Genomic DNA, 19,531 nt, shown 5'->3' with positions numbered 1-19,531 from the left:
TTAAAAAATACAAAGAGCAGTTTGAGAAAACCATATGGTTTTAGTATACATATTGTAACTAAAGGATTACTACTTGAAAAAAAATTCCATATATGACTTGGGAATAGGGAAAAACATGGATTTTTGATTTAAACAATCTAACATATGTTTCAATATAAGCACACAGAGTTGTTTGAAAATAGATATTCATTGTCAACCTCCTCCCACAGAGACAACAATCCCATAGATTTTGTATAAAATACACAGATTTTCCTAAACAGCCAAAATTATACTTGTCATCTCTTCAAACCTTGGCATTGTCTCTGGGGAATCTGTCCCTCACTCACTTCTTTTATAAATGTGTGTAAGAGAAAAACAGCAGAGAAAAGTATTTTCTCATCTCTCCTGTTTCTAACTAGTAAGTCGGGGACCTAAGTTCAGGATTAGAAACCAAGAAGGTCAAGGGATAGATGAGGAATTTCTCCTTTGATTAATTTACCATCAGCCTTTAAGACACAGGGGCTTGGACTTCTGAGCCTTTCAAGGGTATATGGGAATAAGACATCTGTAAAACAAAATTCATCTGCTTTCTTACCAAAAAAAGCCATAAATGTAAACTGATTAATGTTTAAGTTGTTGTTGTTGTTGTCTAGTCACTAACTCATGTCCGGCTTTTCGTGACCTCATGGACTGCAACCTTCCAGGCTCCTCTATCCAAGAGATTTCCCAGGCAAGAATACTGGAGTGGGTTGCCATTTCCTTCTCCAGGGATCTTTGTGGACCAGGGATCAAATCCCCGTCTCCTGAATTGGTAGGTGAATTCTTTACCACTGAGCCAGCAGGAAGCCCCATTGTTTAAGCAGATGCTATCAAATGCAACATTATGTCAAGCTCATTAACTGTTCAGTGTGATATAACAACACCCACTGCCTTCACAGTCTATAGCAGATCTTCTTGTTCTGCTTGAATTCTCAAGGGGGCACAATATTTGCTGAGGAGTTATAGTTGGTGGTAAATTAATTGAGTTATTCATGGCTATAGCATTTCAAAAGCCATTTATTAAATCCTTCTTTTACTGTCAAAACAGTAACACTGTGCATTAAAGGTGTGTATTAGAATATAGATTCCAAAACACAAATACCTAAGATTTAGGTAGTCTAAGAGTGGGTGTCTCACCAGCCAAACCAACAAGTAAAAACAGAAGCCCATTTAAGACCTGTTGTCCATCCAACAGCCTCATCACCTGCACCTCAAGAATCACCTTCTTTGGGAAAAAAAAACAAAACTCTTTACATCTCTTTTCTCCTCTATCCTGATAACCCCCTTTGAAACATCAGTAAAGAGTAGCTACTTTTGTCCTAGGTTTGTCCAGGGTAATTAACTAAAAAGGCAAGATTGGGGATAGGGGGAATCCAAGCCTGTTGGCTGCCCACCTACAGGAAGGCCCCGTGGGATGAAGGGGCCTGGGGCATGGCTTCAAAGAAGACAAAAGGTAAGCCTTTAATTCTGGGGGCGGACCATCATCTCCGATTCAAAGAAAAGAAGAGAGAGGTTCAAAAGGGAGCGGATACATGTATACCTCTGGCTGATTCATGTTGAGGTTTGGCAGGAAACAACAAAATTCTGAAAAGCAGCTATCCTTCAATAAAAAAATGAATTAAAAAGAAAGAAAAGAGAAACACTGTAGCACAGAGGTACAAACCGGGCAACAAAAAAGGGCAAAACAGCTAAACGGTTTATAAACCACAGGGAAAGGCACAGCTGGGAGTGACTCAGCAGCCGCGGGGCAGGCAGGAGGGGGCCTCCCAAGGAGGACCCTCGGCCCCCAGCTGACCGAGGGAGAGAGCTGCAAATAAAGCAAGGCGGACCCAGCGGGCACTGTGGGGGCCGATGGTTGGACTTTCTGCAGTAGCTAGAGATGCTGCAGAAAAACTCAAGTGCACAGCCTGGACCCCCCGCCACCACGTCAAGATCAAGGCAGCAGGCGTGTGTCCCAGATGGAAGGCTCTGCCAGGGCTCAGGGCGGCTCAGACAGGACTAGTAGGGGGTGGGTGGGGGGACAGGGAAGCATGAGGGCTGGAAGCACCCCTTTGGAGTCGGTACCGTCTCAGCTGAATCCTGGCTCTGCCTCTTGACGGGACTTGGGGTGGCTCACCCGGCCATCTATGCCTCAGTGTCCCTGTCTGCAGAATGGGGTGATGTAATACTATCAGCATGGTGGTATTAACATACTACCTTGCAGGATCTCCATGAAGACAAATTCAGTGCATGAGTGCTCTGATCATGATCTGTCTGAGCTGGAAACCAGGGTTTAATGAAAGGTACTGCCCTTGCCTACCAACAGGAGACGCCAAAGGAAACCAGCCACCCTCCTTCCTCCCCAGAAATCGCAGGCTGGCGGGACAGAAGCTGGGAATGGTGGTGTTCTCAGGGCTGGCCAGTGTCACTGGAAGCTAACTAGTACCAGGCATCATTCTGAAGATGTTCCATGTGTTTGTTTAATCCCTCGCTCCCCAGAACTACGTGACAGCCCATGGCAGGGATGAGGAATCAGAGCCCAAGAGGCAGAGTGGCTGATCTTGCCGGAGGTCAGCAAGGGTTGGAACCTGGACTCCAGGCCTGCTTCCAGGCCTGGGTTCTACACACGCCTCCACAGGCCCTTCAGGTCCTTTGTCCCCTCCCTGGATCTGCGGTTGGTAAGTCTCAGTAGAAGACTGGACACTCCCACCTCCTGTCCAATGCCAAAGCATCCCTAACACTGGTCTCTGGCCCTGCCTGGAGCAGGTTCCACTTTCACGCTCATCATTAAAGCCTCCCCAGTGAGCCCCAAGGGAGGCAGTGATCTCCTGTTCCCAAGAAAGCACTTTCCCGGAGAAGCAATTTCTGTTCATCACAGGAGCCATGATAAACACTAAGCCACTCTGATGGGATACAAAGGGGGCGATGTCGCTAGTGTCTGATTCAGAACTTCATAATGCAAGGACACACTCATCTCAGCAGGAGAAATGTGGTCCCCACTGCACACCAAATGCCTATTTGGGAGGGAGATGGGGAAATGCTGTTATCATTTTGGGCATTCACATCACGTGAGGTCATCTTTTCATTTAAAATGGTTTTTAAAGTTTGCATCATGTGGAGAGCAAAGGCAGCGGTTTCAAGTGGTGAAGGATTTATTTATCAGAGACCGGGCAACCAGAACCAAACAGGAAGAGGCATTCTCATTAACAGCAGGATAAAAGACATTCTCGTCTTAGGAGGGGGAGGCCCCATGAATCTAACTGCCACACAGCCTAAGGAGGGATGGAGAAAGTGAAAGTGTTAGTCACTCAGTCGTGTCTGAGTCTGTGTGACCCCATGGACTGTAGCCCACCAGGCTCCTCTGCGCATGGGATTTCCCGGGCAAGAACACTGCAGTGGGTTGCCATTCCCTTCTCCGTGGGATCTTCCCCACCCAGGGATCAAACCTGGGTTTCCTGCAAGTCACCTGCATTGCAGGCTGCTTCCCTATCATCTGAGCCACCAGGGAAGCCCACTTCATTATAAACTAAGTAAGAGAAGTCTTTATCTTCAGGTCAGAAGTTGGATGTTGGGATTTCCCTAGCAGTCCAGTGGTTAAGATTTCGCCTTCTAATGCAGGGAGACTGCAGGTTCAATCCCTGGTCAGGGAGCTAAGACTCTACATACTTCGAGGCAAAAAAAAAACAAAAAAACAAAAACAAAACCCAAAACATAAAACAGAAGCAATATTGTAACACATTCAAAAAAGACTTTACAATGGCCCACATTAAAAAAAAAGCTGGATGTGGCCACTTTCCCCGGACCCAGCGGACACGGTCTTAGTGGAATAAAGTGCAGCCTTGGCTCACGATGCCAGCGCTGCTATTGGGTACCGAGACATCTTCCATTTCCCCAGGCCAGTGAGTGGTCCTTGCTCTGCCCCAAGTTCCTCTATCCACTGTGGGCATCCCCAGGTACTAAACTCTCTCTGCTAAGGGCACACAGCTCTCTTGGGCCCCAAGTAACCAACCGAGCCACAACTTTATCTGTGACGACATGGGCACAGAACTGTATATATTTCACTTAACCCAGCGGGGTGGGTGAAAGGGCCGGTCTGGTTTGGTTTGGTTTGGTGCTGCTGGACAGGTTCCTGCTCTCCATCCTTGACTGTAGACCCATCCCAAGCACCGAAGCAGCTGTCTGAATGGCAATCCTTCCTTTCTATTCTCTGGGTCCTCATTCTCCAAGAGCTCCCTCTTCCCACGCTCGCTCAGTGGCAGTGGTGGGGCCGGAAAATATTAAAGCAGATTTTGGAGGCAGAGAGTCAGGGTTCAAATCTGGCCTCTCTTCTGGTGGGCTGCGTGACCCAGGAGAAGTTAGCTCATTCATCGGGACCTCCGACTCCCCTTCTGCAGGAGGAAGATCGTGGTATTCTGAGACAAGCATTTGCCCAGGCATGATATGGCCGGGGGTGGGGGAGGGGAGCTATTGGATTGTTATTTCACATTATTGTATGAACGTTCCCAGAGCGTTCCAGCTTCCGCCCTTTCCCCCTCTCTAATCTCTCCTGAATGCTCCTGCCAGATCAGCCTTCCTGAAGCCTGACTGATAATCATCATGTCAAAACACAGGAATGGTTTTTATGGGACTGGTTATGGATGACGGTGGGAGAGGAGAGTGGAAAAGCTGGCTTAAAATGCAACACTCAAAAAGCTACGATCATGGCATCCAGTCCCATCACTTCATGGCAAATAGATGGGGAAACAATGGAAACAGTGATGGACTTTCTTTTCTTGGGCTCCAAAATCACTGCAGGCGGTGACTGCAGCCATGAAATTAAAAGATGTTTGCTCCTTGGAAGAAAAGCTATGAAAAACCTAGACAGCATATTAAAAAGCAGGGGCATCATTTTGCTGACAAAGGTCCGTGTAGTCAAAGCTATAGTTTTTCTAGCAGTCATGTATGGATGTGAGAGTTGGACCATAAAAAAGGCTGAGTGCCAAAGAACTGATGCTTTCGAATTGCGCTAGAAAAGACTGTTGAGAGTCCCTTGGACAGCAAGGAGATCAAACCAGTCCATTCTAAAGGAGATCAACCCTGAATATTCATTGGAAGGACTATGCTAAAGCTGAAGCTCCAATACTCTGGCCACCCGATGGGAAGAACTGACTCACTGGAAAAGACCCTGATGCTGGGAAAGATTGAAGGTGGGAGGAGAAGGGGACAACAGAGGATGAGTTGGTTGGATGGCATCACTGACTCAATGGACACGAGTTTGAGCAAACTCCGGGAGTCAGTGAAGAACAAGGAAGCCTCGTGTGCTACAGTCCATGGGGCTGCAGAGTCAGACAAGACTGAGTGACTGAACAACAATGGAGGCAGTTGCAAATGGGAAGCTGAGCACAGGCATAAGAATGGGCCCAGGAGACGTAGTCACCAGGTGGATGCCGAGGAAACCTGTGTCCGTGGAAGCTCCTTGAGAGTGAAGGAGAGTATCTTGTTACTCCTTGCATTCATTTATTTGGCAAATAATTTTGAGCACCTGGTCTATGCCTGGATTTAATGCAATAAACAAAACTAATCCTTTCAATTCTCTGCTGTTTAAAAAACATTTACTGCACTAGTTACCATTAACTAAACTTCAGCGTCAAAGATGCAGAACTCCCAATAACAATGATATTTTCCATTTTCCAAAGTATAGATTCCCTTGTGGGGATTTACATAGAATCTACATTTTCCCGTTTCTAACCCCATTTTGGCCTCAACGTTTAGGAAATACACATTCCAGCTGGGATTTGCAACATGCCTGTGACATCTTGGCATCTGAAGTTGCTGTTGAGAATATGCAGCAGACGCTGTGCATTTCTGAAGTGGATGCCAGCACAGCTGGTTCTGACCCGAACACAAACAAATCAAACAATCTGGCTGGCACTGAGGTGTGGTGACAGGTGACAGTCCTTGGCAAGGGACAGGCTACAAATGGCCAATTAAGAAGCTGAGCTTTCCTCTGGCATCTGAGTTCAGACACAGGCCATTCACTGATGACGAGCCTCAGTTTGAAGTCTTATGGTTGTCATTAGGTTCTTTTTTTTTTTTTAAAGATATCATTTTATCTGCTGTGTGATGGGCTGAAGTGTGGTCCTCCCCCAATCCCCAATTCATATGTTGGGTTTGCCCAGTACCTTGGAATGTGACTTCATTGGGAAAAGGATCTTTAGAGGGGTAATCAAGTTAAAGTAATGTCATTTGCATGGGCTCTAATCCAGTTTGACTGGGGTCCTGGTAGAAATGGGAGTTTGGGCACAGAGATAACATACAGAAGTAAAGAGATGCAGGCAAAGATGGCCACCTGCAAACCAAGGAGAGGTCTTAGACAGATTCTTCTCCAAGCCCACAGAGGGAAAGAACCCTGACAACTTGATTTTGGACTTCAGGCCTCTAGTACTTCCCAGGTGGTGCTAGTAGTGGTAAAGAACATGCCCCCGGATGCAGGAGACGTACAAGACTTGGGTTTGATCCCTGGGTTGAGAAGATCCCCTGGAGGAGGGCATGGCAACCCACCCCAGTATTCTTGCCTGGAGAATCCCCACGGACAGAGGAGCCTGGTGGGTCACAGAGGGTCAGACACAACTAAAGAGACTTAGCACACACGCATGCCTCTAGAACCAGGAGACAATAAATGTCTGATGTCTAAGCCCCCAGCCTGTAGTACTTTGGCAGAGCCGCCCTAGGAAGCTGAAACAGCTTGGATTCGGTAAGGATGCTCTTCGCTGAAGCTAAATGTTAAGTTTATAACCCAACCATCTTATTTTCCATTTAGGCAAGTAATCCAGTGAAACAACTTAAATTTGTTCAGTGGAAGGGATTTCTTTGCCTATACAGGTTCAATGTTCAAAACAGCTCCTGCCCAAAAGATAATTTTGTAAGAGCAAAACCATCAGCAGTGTCTCACCTGGATTTGCAAGGCGGCTACTTGTGGGTCCAAGAATCTGGTAAGGATCTGCAGCAAAAATAAAAGACACGGTTTTGAGCAGGTGGGATGTAATGGCAAGAATGATGCTGACCTGCTAGTGTTTCCAGATTTCAGAGCTGAAAATGCCTCCCACACCAAAGTCCCCCAGCACCACTTCCTGTGTTAAAGAAGATGTCGCATGTATCTGAGACAAGCTTGGAGGTAAAGATCTTGAGCTGGCGGTTGAGCTCAGATTTGGCCTGGGGTTCCTGACATCCAGTCCAGGGCTCTCTCCATCCCAGAACATAAACAGGGCAAATGTCCTCAGTCCCCCATGGTCCCCAGGACAATATTGGCTGCGTTGCTCAGCTCGCTGGCAGAAGCAACCTTCCACTGCATTTCTGGGCTGATGTTGTTGTATGTGGCCTGGAAGGTAAAGTCAAATAATTCCCAGGACACAAAGAAGCTGGGTGCAGATGGAATGTATTTTCCATATTTATTGCATAGATTTTGTAAATGGTTTAGCAAAAACTCAATCATTTCCAATTGAGTAGACTGGTAATTTGGTGCCCATTTTACATATGGAACAGTCCTAAAGAAGACAAAGGAACATTAATTTCATTTAGAAAGTGACACATCTTAGAAAGATGCTGCTAGGCCCATTTCTTCTTTTATGATCATCAAGCAGTTCCCTGAAACATACCTAGCTGAGGACGCTGGTCTTCAGTTTTGGGCACTGTGGAAGGAGATGGCTGAGCAGCTGAAAATCCAAAAATGAAAGAGACGATTAGCCATAACTTGTGCTTGACTACTAGATTTTGGTGCTGCTGTTCATCATTCCACCAATTATCTCAGTTATGAACACAAGAGTCCTACTCTTATGATAAGAAGGATCTTAGGGTAAGGAAAATTTTTCCTTTTTAACAAAATCAAATGCAAACACAGTAGCAAAACAAAGGCCTTCTAACTTATTTTAAAATGTTATTTGTGCCCCATTTTTTCCAAAACTAAAAAGAAAATTTGAGATGGTTTACAAAACAAATTAAAATGAATTGCCCTCTAAAATAAATAGATAAAGGGAAATTACTAGGAAAGTGAAATAAAGCAAGGAATACTTTAAACATGGCCAAGATTGGGAAATGACCTGGCGTTTAATCCATACTCAAAGCATCCCATGAAACATGTATTTGTTCATGTGGAAATACATCACATTGTTCACTTCTTTCTGTTAGAGAAATATGTCTAATCCCCAAAAAGAATGAATCATTGCATTTAAAGATCAGTTGCACTTTGGGGCCAAAGGGACACACACGTTGTATGTTGAAAAAGCACAAACTGGCTAAAGAGATGATCATTTACTCCATCACCCACTGCCTGGTGATGAGAGGGTTCAAGGCAGCGGGAACCAACACCGTACCTTTCGACTGAGGGGCGGGGTGGCCGTGGCTGGTCCAGGCGGATCTCCTGGGTGGTTCATAAGGTAAATCTGTAAAGACAAATAAAATGACTAAAAGATCAATGATGTAGCTTGATAATAGCTATTTTGTATGCTTTTTAAAGTTTGTGTTTATTAGAATAAGTGAGAAAACCCAGTGATCCAAAGAAACATTCAATCTGGGTTTCATGAGATTTATGTTTTATTTACAAAAGATAACTTTGTATCTTTTATTGATCTAACCCATTTTCACCCATTAATCTGAAAACTCCCATGGACAGATTCTCTGGGAGCTGGTGGACTCCCCTAAAATAATTTACTGCAATCATAGGTCAAGGCCATATCAAGTTTCTTACAATCTATTTGTTTTGCTTCCAGCTTGAGCTGACTGAAGTCCATTACCCCTTTATTATGTGCATGACCTGTCTGAAACACAGCCTGCGGTATTGATGAATGAACGGACCCTGCTCAAGGCCTGACCCTAAATCCACCAAATGGCATTCGTGTTCCTTCCTCTTCTTGGAAAAGAGGAGTGCCTTCTTTATTTGCCACCTGCCTCTCTCAGCCACCCCTCATTCCCCCTCATCCACTTTTATTAAATCAGTCTTAAGGGACTAGCTCTTTTTCTGTGCAAATGTCTACTTTTTTCTCCTGCTCCAAATCAATTTAGGATTTCCCTAAAAGGAATCTCATGAAGTCATCGGTAAGACTGAAATAGTATTGCCTCCGCAACATATCAGCAGTGATCATAGAGCTGAAGTATATGCCAATGATTTTTTTTGGTATTTATAATGTATTGTCACTTGTCCCATAAACCTTCATCACACTTCGCATATGCAAACTGAATAATTATATTTCGGCACCCTCAGTGCAAGTTCTATTATGATTGTGACTCTAAGTTGTTTCAAGTTTCTTTTAAAATATATTCCAGAAATGTTATTATGCATGCTCTTACTGACTGTGCCTAGGTAAAGCTATTGGTACATGCGGTCTTATGACAGAGCCATTTCACATCTACATCTTCTTGGATCGGTAGGTTCAACGCCGTGTGTCACTGGGCCAGCTGAAAGCCATACCCAGGTCCTGCAGCAGGTGCCCTGCTGCCAGACACCTGGAGATGGCTATACACTCTCACGTGGAGAGATTTTAAACTTGGTTTAAAGTTGGCCATTTGGTGGGTCTGTCTTCAAAAAGCTTGACTTACGTTGCAAAAGACATGTCTCTTTCCATTTTCCTATCCCAGAGAGACAAGCAATGAAATGCAACGTGAAATCCAACACAGAATTGCCCTAATTTATTTGGTCTGTTTGGCTACGACCATCTCGACTGGTGTGGTCTGTGAAATCCTACTCTCCAGAGCTTCGGTTGAGTTTGATCACTTTCTCTGCTGCTGCGTACCACTCCCTCTCCACGGGCACTTTTGTATGTTGGGACTGGAAGCGTTTCCCACCCAGTCCCTCGGAGTCTCATTTTTCTGATGTTGGGATTACACAGGGGAGTTAAATCTGCAGCTGCTATCAATTTACCACTAAATTTCAACTTTGGTCGCTGGGGGCATTTGCACACGGATTCTCATCTAGTTGCCTTTTGGCTAGAAAATGGCTAGCCAGAGTTTCAATTTGAGAACTGTCTCAGAAAGAAACATCTAGGAGGGCAATTGTAAGAGTATGTTAGCCCACAACAGGAGCAGACAGTCACACCGATGACAGGGTTTTTATCTACAGAGTGAAAAAGCAAGACAATCCAGAAATATGCTCCAGGTCCTCGTGTCTCCATGGACCAGCAATACTGGTAACATCTGGGAGCTTGTTATAAATGCAGAATCTCACTCTAGGTCTACTGAATTAGAATCTGCATTTTACCAGATTCGTGTTAAAAAAAAAAAAAAATAGAGCTACCATATGACCCTGCAATCCCACTCCTGGGGATATGTCCGGAGAGAACCATAATTAGAGAAGACGCGTGCACCCCACTGTTCATAGCAGCACTACTCACAATAGCCAAGACATGGGAGCACTGACTACCAGCGGATAAAGAAGATGCGGGACACACGCAATGGAAGATTGGTGTTTAGCTGCTGAGTCATCTCTGACTCTTTTGCGACCCTGTGGACCATAGCCCCTCAGGCTCCTCTGTCCATGGGATTTCCCAGGCAAGAATACTGGAGTGGGTTTCCATTTTCTTCTCCAGGGGAATCTTTCTGACCCAGGGATCAAACCTGCATCTCCTGCACTGGCAGATGGGTTCTGTACCACTGAACCGCCAGAGAAACCACACAATGGAATATTACTCAGCCATTAAAAGAGAATTAAATTATGCCATTTGCAGTAACACAGATGGGCCTAGTGATTATCACTCTATTGAAGTAAGCCAGACAGAGAGAATCCCAGTGACAGGGGAGCCTGGTGGACTGCCGTCTATGGGGTCGCACAGAGTCGGACACGGCTGAAGCGACTTAGCAGCAGAGAGAGAAAGACACATATATGATATCACTTACATGTGGAATCTTAAAAAAAAATGATACAAAGGAGCTTATATACAAAATAGAATTAGACCCACAGACATAGAAAACAAGCTTATGGTTTCCTAAGGTGGGGGAGGGATAAATCAGATTAACATATACACACTACTAAAAATAAAACAGAATCAACAAGGACCTACTGTATAGCACAAGGAACTATACTCAATATTTCATAAAAACCTATAGGAGAAAAGAATCAGAAAAAGAATGTATGTGCAGGTATATATATGTATACACACACACACACACATATATATATATAACTGAATCACTTTTCTGTACACCAGAAAATATCATGACATTGTAAATCAACTATACTTCCATTTCAAAACAAGATCTCACTTGACTTGGCTGTACACTGAATTTTGAGAAAGCCTGTTCTAGACAATTTCCATTTTTCTTTTCTACAAATCTGCGTTCCTACAGATAATTATTTTAGAAACGCTGTCTGAGTCTGTGAATGCCAATAAATGAGAGGACAGGGTTCTAGATGGAATGCTTTTGCCTGAAATATGAGAACACGAATGGAATTAATAGCCAGGGTCAGTCAGTGAGTCTGCTACTACCTTAAACATAAGAAGACTGCCCGTGAAAGGTACCTGGAAGAAATTAAGCACCAAGCTACTAATAGAAAAATATTCTGAAACTCTTTCTTCATGAAGTCCTTCGTAGAGTGCACAACCGTGTCCCATCCTGCCTCGAAAATCAGTCAGGACCTAAACAACTCCAAGCCTGATTCTTAGCCAAGAACTTGAGATGTTTACATGAACAATGATTAATGTGCTCATGAACATACTGCCATGGAAGATAGGTGGAGTTTTGTTTTTGTTCATGAAATTCTGCCCCAGGGCTGTCTTATCAGCTACTGATCATGTGCCGTGGGGGCCCCGAGCCCCCTCCTGTGGGATGTGACATTGGGAAATGTTGAACCAAGCCTCGCTGAGAGACGACCATTTCAGTGACCTTGCCAGCAGCTACACCACCTCGAAGCAGAGCCAGTTTTGAGCAGTTCTGCTCCTTGGCTGCTTGAAAAATTATGACACCGTGTACATTTGCTATTGGCCCCTGATGGATGAGTAGATCATAAGACTTCGAGTAAGAACACAGTTTACATGTCACTTCTTGGTGGTCATTTCAACCCACCCTTCATTTCTCTTCCATTTTGATCTTCAAGGCCATTAACTCATAAACTTGGCAGAAGGTCTGTGCCAGGGAAGGCTGCTTTCTGGCACGGGTTCTGCTTTTTTTATTTCTTTAACAGACTGTTTCAAAACTGAGTTTTATAAGAACCATTCCAGAGGCAGCTGAAGGTACCAAAGAAGTACGCTCTCTGCCATGATTTAGACCAAAACCCATGAAACTACAAAGAAGGATTGTGGCTGTTGCTGGCTCCCTCACCCCAGCACCTCTGCTTATGTCCTTGGAGTTAAGATAACTGTGGTGTTGGAGCAGACTCTTGAGAGTCCCTTGGACCGCAAGGAGAGCCAACCAGTCAAGGCTGAAGGAAATCAACCCTGAACACTTATTGCAAGGATTGATGATGAAAGTGAAGCTGAAGCCCCAACACTTTAGCCACCTGATGTGAAGAACTGACCCACTGGAAAAGACCCGGATGCTGGGAAAGACTGAAGGCAAGAGGAGAAGTGGTCAGCAGAGGATGAGATGGTTGGACGGCACCACCAACTCAATGCACATGTATTTCAGCAAACTCCGGGAGATAGTGGAGGATGGAGGAGCCTGGTGTGCAGCAGTCCATGGGGTCGCGAAGAGTCGGACATGACTTAGCAACTAAACAGCAACAAGATCCCTTCCTGATTCTGAACGAGACTCCTCCCCCGCACTGCTCCCTCCTCCAGACATCAGTGATGTAAGACAGCGTCCTTGCTGTCCTTCTTGCAAGATCAGGTTCACCAAGTTTTATACTCTCTTTTCATCAGCATCACCGAACAGCCCTGCTGGCCCTCTTCAAGTCCACCAGCCACTTTAAAGGACCAGAACTTGGATTGTGAGAGGGCTTACCCTCCCTCTGCAGGACCCATGCCACATGTACAAAGCAACTCTGGAGGTCCCTGGCTGTGCTGGATGTGAAAGGATGGATTCTGCCAGCTCTCAATGAGCTTGGATGCTAACGGCAAAGACACAAAGACCAACAGCTACGGCCCAAAACCAATCTCTAAACTCCTACTTAATGCACGGAATTTTTAGAGTCAAGCCTAACTACTGTGATTAAATTACCCTCTCCCTTTCTCCTCCAGCTCTCCCTACAGTCTTCTAAACTCCTCTGTCAAAGCATGGGGATCCAGTGGGCGGGGGGGGGTGGGGGTGGGGGTGGGCGGGGTATTTCACCTTCCCTTCTCAGCCAGGTTTGCAGGTTCTGTGGTTATAGCAGAGTCACGGCAAAGGCAAGAATGCATTTTCAGCCACGTGCTGTGATGGAGGCTTAACTGAGGAGACAGGGCACTAGCTATGCGGTCTTGCTGTGACTGGAGAGGCTGACTGGCTCTGCGCTGCAAACCCTGAAGGAGGAATCACCGCAGATCCCACGGAACACTTGAGGAGCACCAGCTGGAAAGCCAAAGTCAAGGCTGCACTTGCAGACCCAAGACTCTAGCCTCCTATGTGGGTCATGGTGTATGGGTCGCCATGGTGATGGAGGAGGAGAGCGTGGGGTCACAGATCGTCCTGGGCTCACACCAGCACTTTCACACTACACCGCTCCCAAGATATCAGGCAGGGCTTACATCACGAGGTCAAACACTAGCCTGCAAGTTCCCCCGAGTCAGACTTGCCTCTGTGCCCCTTGAGGCCTCAAGGGGCCATCGTCCCCAAAAGGCATGAATGCAGCAAAAAAAGAGGAGGGTGCCTATGGGGAGGATGGGAAAAGGACTTCTGGTAATAATAACTGACTCCCAGAGAAACACATGTGATACCACGAAATGCGATCATAAAAAAAGAATGTAAACGGATCTGCCCATGTGCTAGAATTTTCTAAGAGGAGTGGACAGACTCATCTAAATGCTGGTTCAACAAAGGGATCATGAAAACAGGGGGCATTCTGAATCAGGACAGTTTGGGAAAAATAAATAGGAACGAGCACGGGAAGGCAGGGGGCTGCGGCATGAACAAGGAGTATGTTGTCCATCGTGCCCTTTCTTGTAAGGTCCCCGGGCAGTCCCGGCTGATTGTGGGGGAAACAGAAAGGATGCAGCCTCTGGACAGGGCAGGCCGCAAGGGAACTCTGGAACACAGGCTCGACGGACCATGGCAAGAAGAAAGGGAGGAGGGGGCAGGCAGCCCAGGGCTGGGTGCTGAGAAGGAAGGAAATGAAGGAGCTAGAGGGAGCACCAGGACACTGGACTCGGCAGGACAGATGGATGGGAGGAAGGAGTCCTCTGTCTCCGTGGGTGTGAGATCAGAGACATGAACAGACACTGCAAACCAAGGGTGCAGGGGAACGGGAACTCGGGCCTCTGTCCCCAAGGACCTTTCCCCAGCAAACAGTCAGCAACCACCTCTTCTGAAAGAAACCCAGTGACCACAGGCACACAGTCAGATTCCCAGGGACCACCCTCTCCCAAAGACCCCTGCACCACCCACCTGCCCCTCCCCGCCCCCTCCCAAGCCATCGCAAACTTCTCCAACTGTACCACTACAAGGCCGTCCCTGCAAGGCTGATCACAGGCCCACCCCAAGTGTACAAACAAGTCAACTCTCCCTAAGTTCAAACCTCTCAGTCTGGCTGACAGCAAACAGCTCTCTGGCGTGTTCGCTCTGATTTAAATTCTTCGTAGCTATCTCAGACACCTTTCAGAGTCACAGCGGCAATCCTCAAAACAGGTATTTTGGGGAAAACTGAGTCTCTTCCAAGTCACACTTGGATGACAGATGGAAGGAAAGTGCGTGATCAGGGTTTTGCCAGGTGAACGAGCGCTGGCCACCCTTGTCTCCCTGGGGTGTCCCTGCCGGGGTCCTCCCAGCCACTCTCCTCTCTGACACCTGGACGCTCCAGAGGGTGCTGATGAATCTACGGGCAGGGCAGCAGTGGAGACTCAGACATGGAGAAGAGACATGCGGACATGGATGGGGGAAGCAGAGGGTGGGACAGACTGAGACAGCAGCGCTGAAACAGACGCATTACCACGTGCAACCCAGACAGCCAGTGGGGATTCGCTGCATGACGCAGGGAGTCAGAACCCGGGGCTCTGTGACAACCTAGGGGCTGGGAGGGGGTGGGAGGTCAGAGGGAGCTTCAGGAGGGAGGGGACACATGTATACCCATGGCTGATTCATGCTGATGCATGGCAGAAACCAACACATTAGTGCAAAGCAATTATCCTCCAATTAAAAACAAATTTAAAAAGAGGATATAAAAGTATGAATAAAACTTTATAATATTAAGAAAAGAACCTCTTCCAAATCCACCACATCCTCAAACAGGGTAAAAAGAAGCTCTAGGACGCACTGTTTTTTTCTTTTTGAGTCAAGTAGCACGTGGGGTCTTAGCTCCCCAGTCAGGGATCAGACCTCTGCCCCCTGCACTGGAAGCACAGAGTCTGACCAAGGGAAGTCAAAAGACCTACTGTTCTGTCTGTGAAGCAACATGTAGTCCGGACCATCACACTAAACCAACTCACATGGCCACACGACCCCAACACCAGCTCACAATTCCCGGCTTTTGAGACTCAAACACATCCACGAAATCTCTTCAGACAAACAAATGAGCAACCCCTGGCCAAAGGTTTACAGGCAGCTTCTGCTTCTGTGAGTAAAACACTTACAAAATCAGTATGATTTGCCTATACGTCCTGTGTCCCCCTAAAGGTGCATTTACTTGCAGTAAGCTCAGGCACATCTAGACCTAGCATGACACGTGTGCGTTGATATTCCTTTTCCAGTACAGGTCGTGGGTTCCTTTGGAGCCAGTCTAGATCACTGCAGACCCTGAGTCTTGTCCACAATTACATGGCCTGCGTCAGAGATAACTAAGCACGTTGGCTGAGCTTTTCCACTGTGCTTTTCAGGAGGGACAGGGGAGAAAACTTTACGAGGTCAGAGGACAGAAAATCGCCGGCTCCATCGCAGTACCAGAGCAGTCCTCACCTGGAGAAGCATCTTCCCCTGTGCTAGTCAGCTCACTGGTCCCCCATCTTTTTCGATGGGGAGAAACAGCAACCACAAGCTTGGTGCATGGGACCAGCTCACAGGGGGACTTGGGCAGCCTGGACAGACAACAGAAGCTGAAGAGCGACAGCTTGGGTCTAGGAAGGAAGATGGGAGTTCCAGATCCACGTGTGGACAGGCAGAAGCCATCCCACAGCCCTGAGTCACGATTCCTCAGCTATGAGGCTTGCTCACGGCATCCAGCTCGCGGGGTTGTGCATACCAGTGAGGGCTTAGATGTGGGAACCACGCTTGCCCAAGGCCACCCCCTTGCACTTCTCCACCTGGCAACACTCCATCCTCCTCTGGTATACGGCCCTTCCATTGCAGCGCACAAGGCCCATCCCTTTCCTGGAGGGAGGAATTCAGGGAGGAATCCTTCTCCCTTCCTGCTCCCACAGCCACTATTGTCAGAGGTGGTGCTTCTACTGCAAGATCAGTGCTTTAGGTTAAACATCCATTTCTGTCCCTCCGGCTCCAGGCACCTCACTCTTAAACAGTTAAATATTATGCATGTGAGTCTGTTCTGGCTCTAGGTGACTTTATTGAAACATCTAGAGCTTTAGCCTGTGTGCCGTGGGCTCATTCCCCACTGCACACCGTGGCTGGCACTCAGGAGGGTGGGTGGCCACCTAGGGAAAGGCCAGATCAGCTCTCTGAAGTCTGACTGATCTTTAGATCCCCAGCATCTAATATCGTGCTTGGCACAAATAGGCCCTTGATAACTACTGATATATATTTTTTCATGAATGACACATAAATTAGTAAGCTAATTAAGTCATCAGGAAAGACATAAAGATTCAGGTGTAAATATGATCGATTACACACTTCTGCTCTGAAAGGCTGGCTCTCGAGACAGCTGGGAACTGGCCACTTGTGTTAGGTGGACACCACTGGTTCTGAGCTATGCGATTAGGATGGATGGATGATACTATGTCCTTCTGTAAACTTGAAATCGGACAGGTGTAGGGAATGACTTCTCGGCCCATCTGTGTCTGAAAGCAGCTGGTGAACGGGCTGACCTGCTTTTCAGCCTGAGGTTCAGGGAGGAACTGTCCCTGTGATCTCTGAGCGGAAAGGTCTGACTGATGCTAGGCTCCAGATCCACAGAGGCAGAGTCAGGCTGTTTGGGGCTTCCCATCCAAGATCAGCTGTGTCACGTGACGTAGGTCACGCATCTCATGGGACATCCTGGGATGTCTCTCAAAAAAAAAAAACAAAAACAGATGACACAGGGGTGTTTTCGTACCTGGCCTAGTTGTAATTCTTTGCGTAGCTTCGGGATATACTGAAGTATTTGGGAAAATAAAAGCTGCACCCCCTGCAGACAAAAGGAAAGACAGAACACATGAAGGTCTTGCTGCTGTGGTTGTCCATCTCAGCAACAGTGCCTAGCCTACTTTCCCCCTGACAACCAAGGGAGGCAGCCTCCTGGAACCAGCCACGCCTGACCTGGGGAGCAGGGACAAGGACGTGGGTCAGAAACCGATGCTGGAGCTGGAAGGGATGCTCCACTTGGCACACAGGGTCTTGGGTTTGGATTATTCAGCTTCCTCCTGAAGCCCCTTCCTGTGTTTCTCCATCCTCCCACAAGCTTGCTTTATTAGAACAATTCTATGCTGGGTGTTTTCATTTTCAAATTGTACAAAAATCCATAAAACATTTTTACAGAACCCTTGGAAAGTGGTACCAAAGAATTATAACCATTTTGCCAAAGAGTATATGGATCTAATTAAAAATGAATTCACATCTCTGTTCAGATGCCTGTATTCCCTTTCTCTCTCTCAATCAATGCTCCACTTGTTAACGGACAAAATTTCCTTTTTTCCAGCTCAGTCCATTTGGAATGTGCTACCCTGCTTTTCGATTGCTTCTATGTTTAGCAAGGACAAAAATAATGAAATCAGAGCTTCCTTGACACTTTCATTCCCTGCTAAAAAGAATTCTTAAATGACTATGAAGTTATCTGAAAGTGAGTGTATTTTCAAAGCATTTCCTAAGGGAGGGGAATTACTTTGTCTAAGGTGCTTGCTATTTCTGGCCACAAAGTTCTTAAAAAGCTGATTGTGTAACCTACATCAGAAAAGTGTATGATCAGTTCAAAGCAATTTTTTTAACTTCAGATTAAAAACATAATGTTCTGAACACTGAGGGCCAGCTCAAGAGATCAACTAGCAATCTCTGCTATACTCAAGCTTGCACTCACTCATATTACATGTTTAAAAATAACATGGCAAACATTTGGGAAACGGCTGCATTTCTCTATGTGGGTTGACCGTGAATTGGCTGGCTCGCTTATGGGGGGTTACTTGGTCCTTCCAACACTCGATGGTTTTCTCCCTAGCCTGGGGGTGGCAGAGGGTCCCGGCAAAATGATACAGTGGGGTTAGCAGCCTGTGGTCAGGCTTACACAGTGTCTCCATCACAATGGAGAAAAGGGATGCCACCAGGACCACATTCATCCACAGAACGCCCAGACTCTACTCTCAGCCTCTACTGGGATGGGAGGGAGAGGGGTTAGCCAGGAAGAAGCATCAGTTAAACTCTATCAGGCTCAGGCCAAAAAACACAGATAAATAAATATTAATAAGATATAGAATCAATAGCTAAGACATGGAATAGCAGGTATTTGGTTAGTCACTAACTTCAAATCTTCCAAAATCATAACATAGCCTCCCTTGCAACAAAAGCTCCCCATAGGTAACCAACATTTCCTCCTACTGCCTTTTGCAAATGTACAAGGTCTGTGCAAGAAGATACAAGTCAAGTCAAATGGCCTAAAACTTCACCCAAAAGGGAAAAGTATAATCCCTGCTGGTCCTAGTAAATACTCCTTTAAGAATTAAAAAAAAAATTTTTTTAAAGTGTTGAGTTCTCAGCCTTTAATTTTCAAAGGAGATAAAGGAGGACGCGAAAGGCTCCTTTATACAGGACTTGCTTTCAGTTTCTATAGTCAGCACAGGTCATCTTGGAGCACTCAGAGCAGCAGACAGTAACCCAGCAAAGTGAGCTAAGGCTATGGCTAGAAGCTAATCCTGCACATCTCCTGGTTGAAAGAAATCCTCTGACTGGCAAGGAAAGCAGGGGTGTACTCAGAGACCAAAGAGGCTGCAGTAGCGCCAACACAGAGCCCAGATTTACCAAGGACCCCTCCACCATCCACCTCTGCCTTCTGCCTTCCTGATGCACTGGCTGTCCCGTGTTCCACCTGGAAAGCATGCGACCTATAAACAAAAGCCTACGCTTGTCCTGGGGGCAAGGGGCGGGGCCAGCATTACCTGTGTTTCTAGCATGCATTAACCGTGGAGAGTTTTGTAAGGCTTTATCAACATCATCTGAAGTCAAATGTGGAAGAGGTGCTACAAAACAAAACAAAAAGGCAACATCCAAATGAAAAAGAGAGAGAGAATTACCTTCCTTGAAAAACAAAAAAAAGAAGAAGAAAGATAATATCTGCCCCTCCCCCCTGCCCCCAACACTCCCCACC

General features: G+C 46.4%; 1 protein-coding gene across 6 annotated transcripts in view; it reads right to left on the bottom strand.

Moving 5' to 3' along the window:
- Positions 1 to 19,531, bottom strand: part of ERG (ETS transcription factor ERG) — a 315,726-nt gene that overhangs the window by 4,271 nt on the left and 291,924 nt on the right. For 4 of the 6 annotated variants that reach the window (XM_043875442.1, XM_043875441.1, XM_043875443.1 and 1 more), the window contains 5 exons: positions 19,323 to 19,403; positions 17,294 to 17,365; positions 8,346 to 8,414; positions 7,632 to 7,688; positions 6,929 to 6,976 (listed from right to left, as the gene is read on the bottom strand). In XM_043875442.1, the coding sequence (XP_043731377.1) occupies positions 6,929 to 6,976; positions 7,632 to 7,688; positions 8,346 to 8,414; positions 17,294 to 17,365; positions 19,323 to 19,403 (327 nt within the window). The remainder of the gene's footprint in view (positions 1 to 6,928; positions 6,977 to 7,631; positions 7,689 to 8,345; positions 8,415 to 17,293; positions 17,366 to 19,322; positions 19,404 to 19,531) is intronic. The other 2 variants (XM_043875444.1, XM_043875445.1) reach the window with 2 other exon arrangements.

Source organism: Cervus elaphus, chromosome 19 (genome assembly GCF_910594005.1).
Source record: "Cervus elaphus chromosome 19, mCerEla1.1, whole genome shotgun sequence".
Classification (NCBI taxonomy): Eukaryota; Metazoa; Chordata; class Mammalia; order Artiodactyla; family Cervidae; genus Cervus; species Cervus elaphus.
This window is presented reverse-complemented; position numbering and strand designations above follow the sequence as displayed.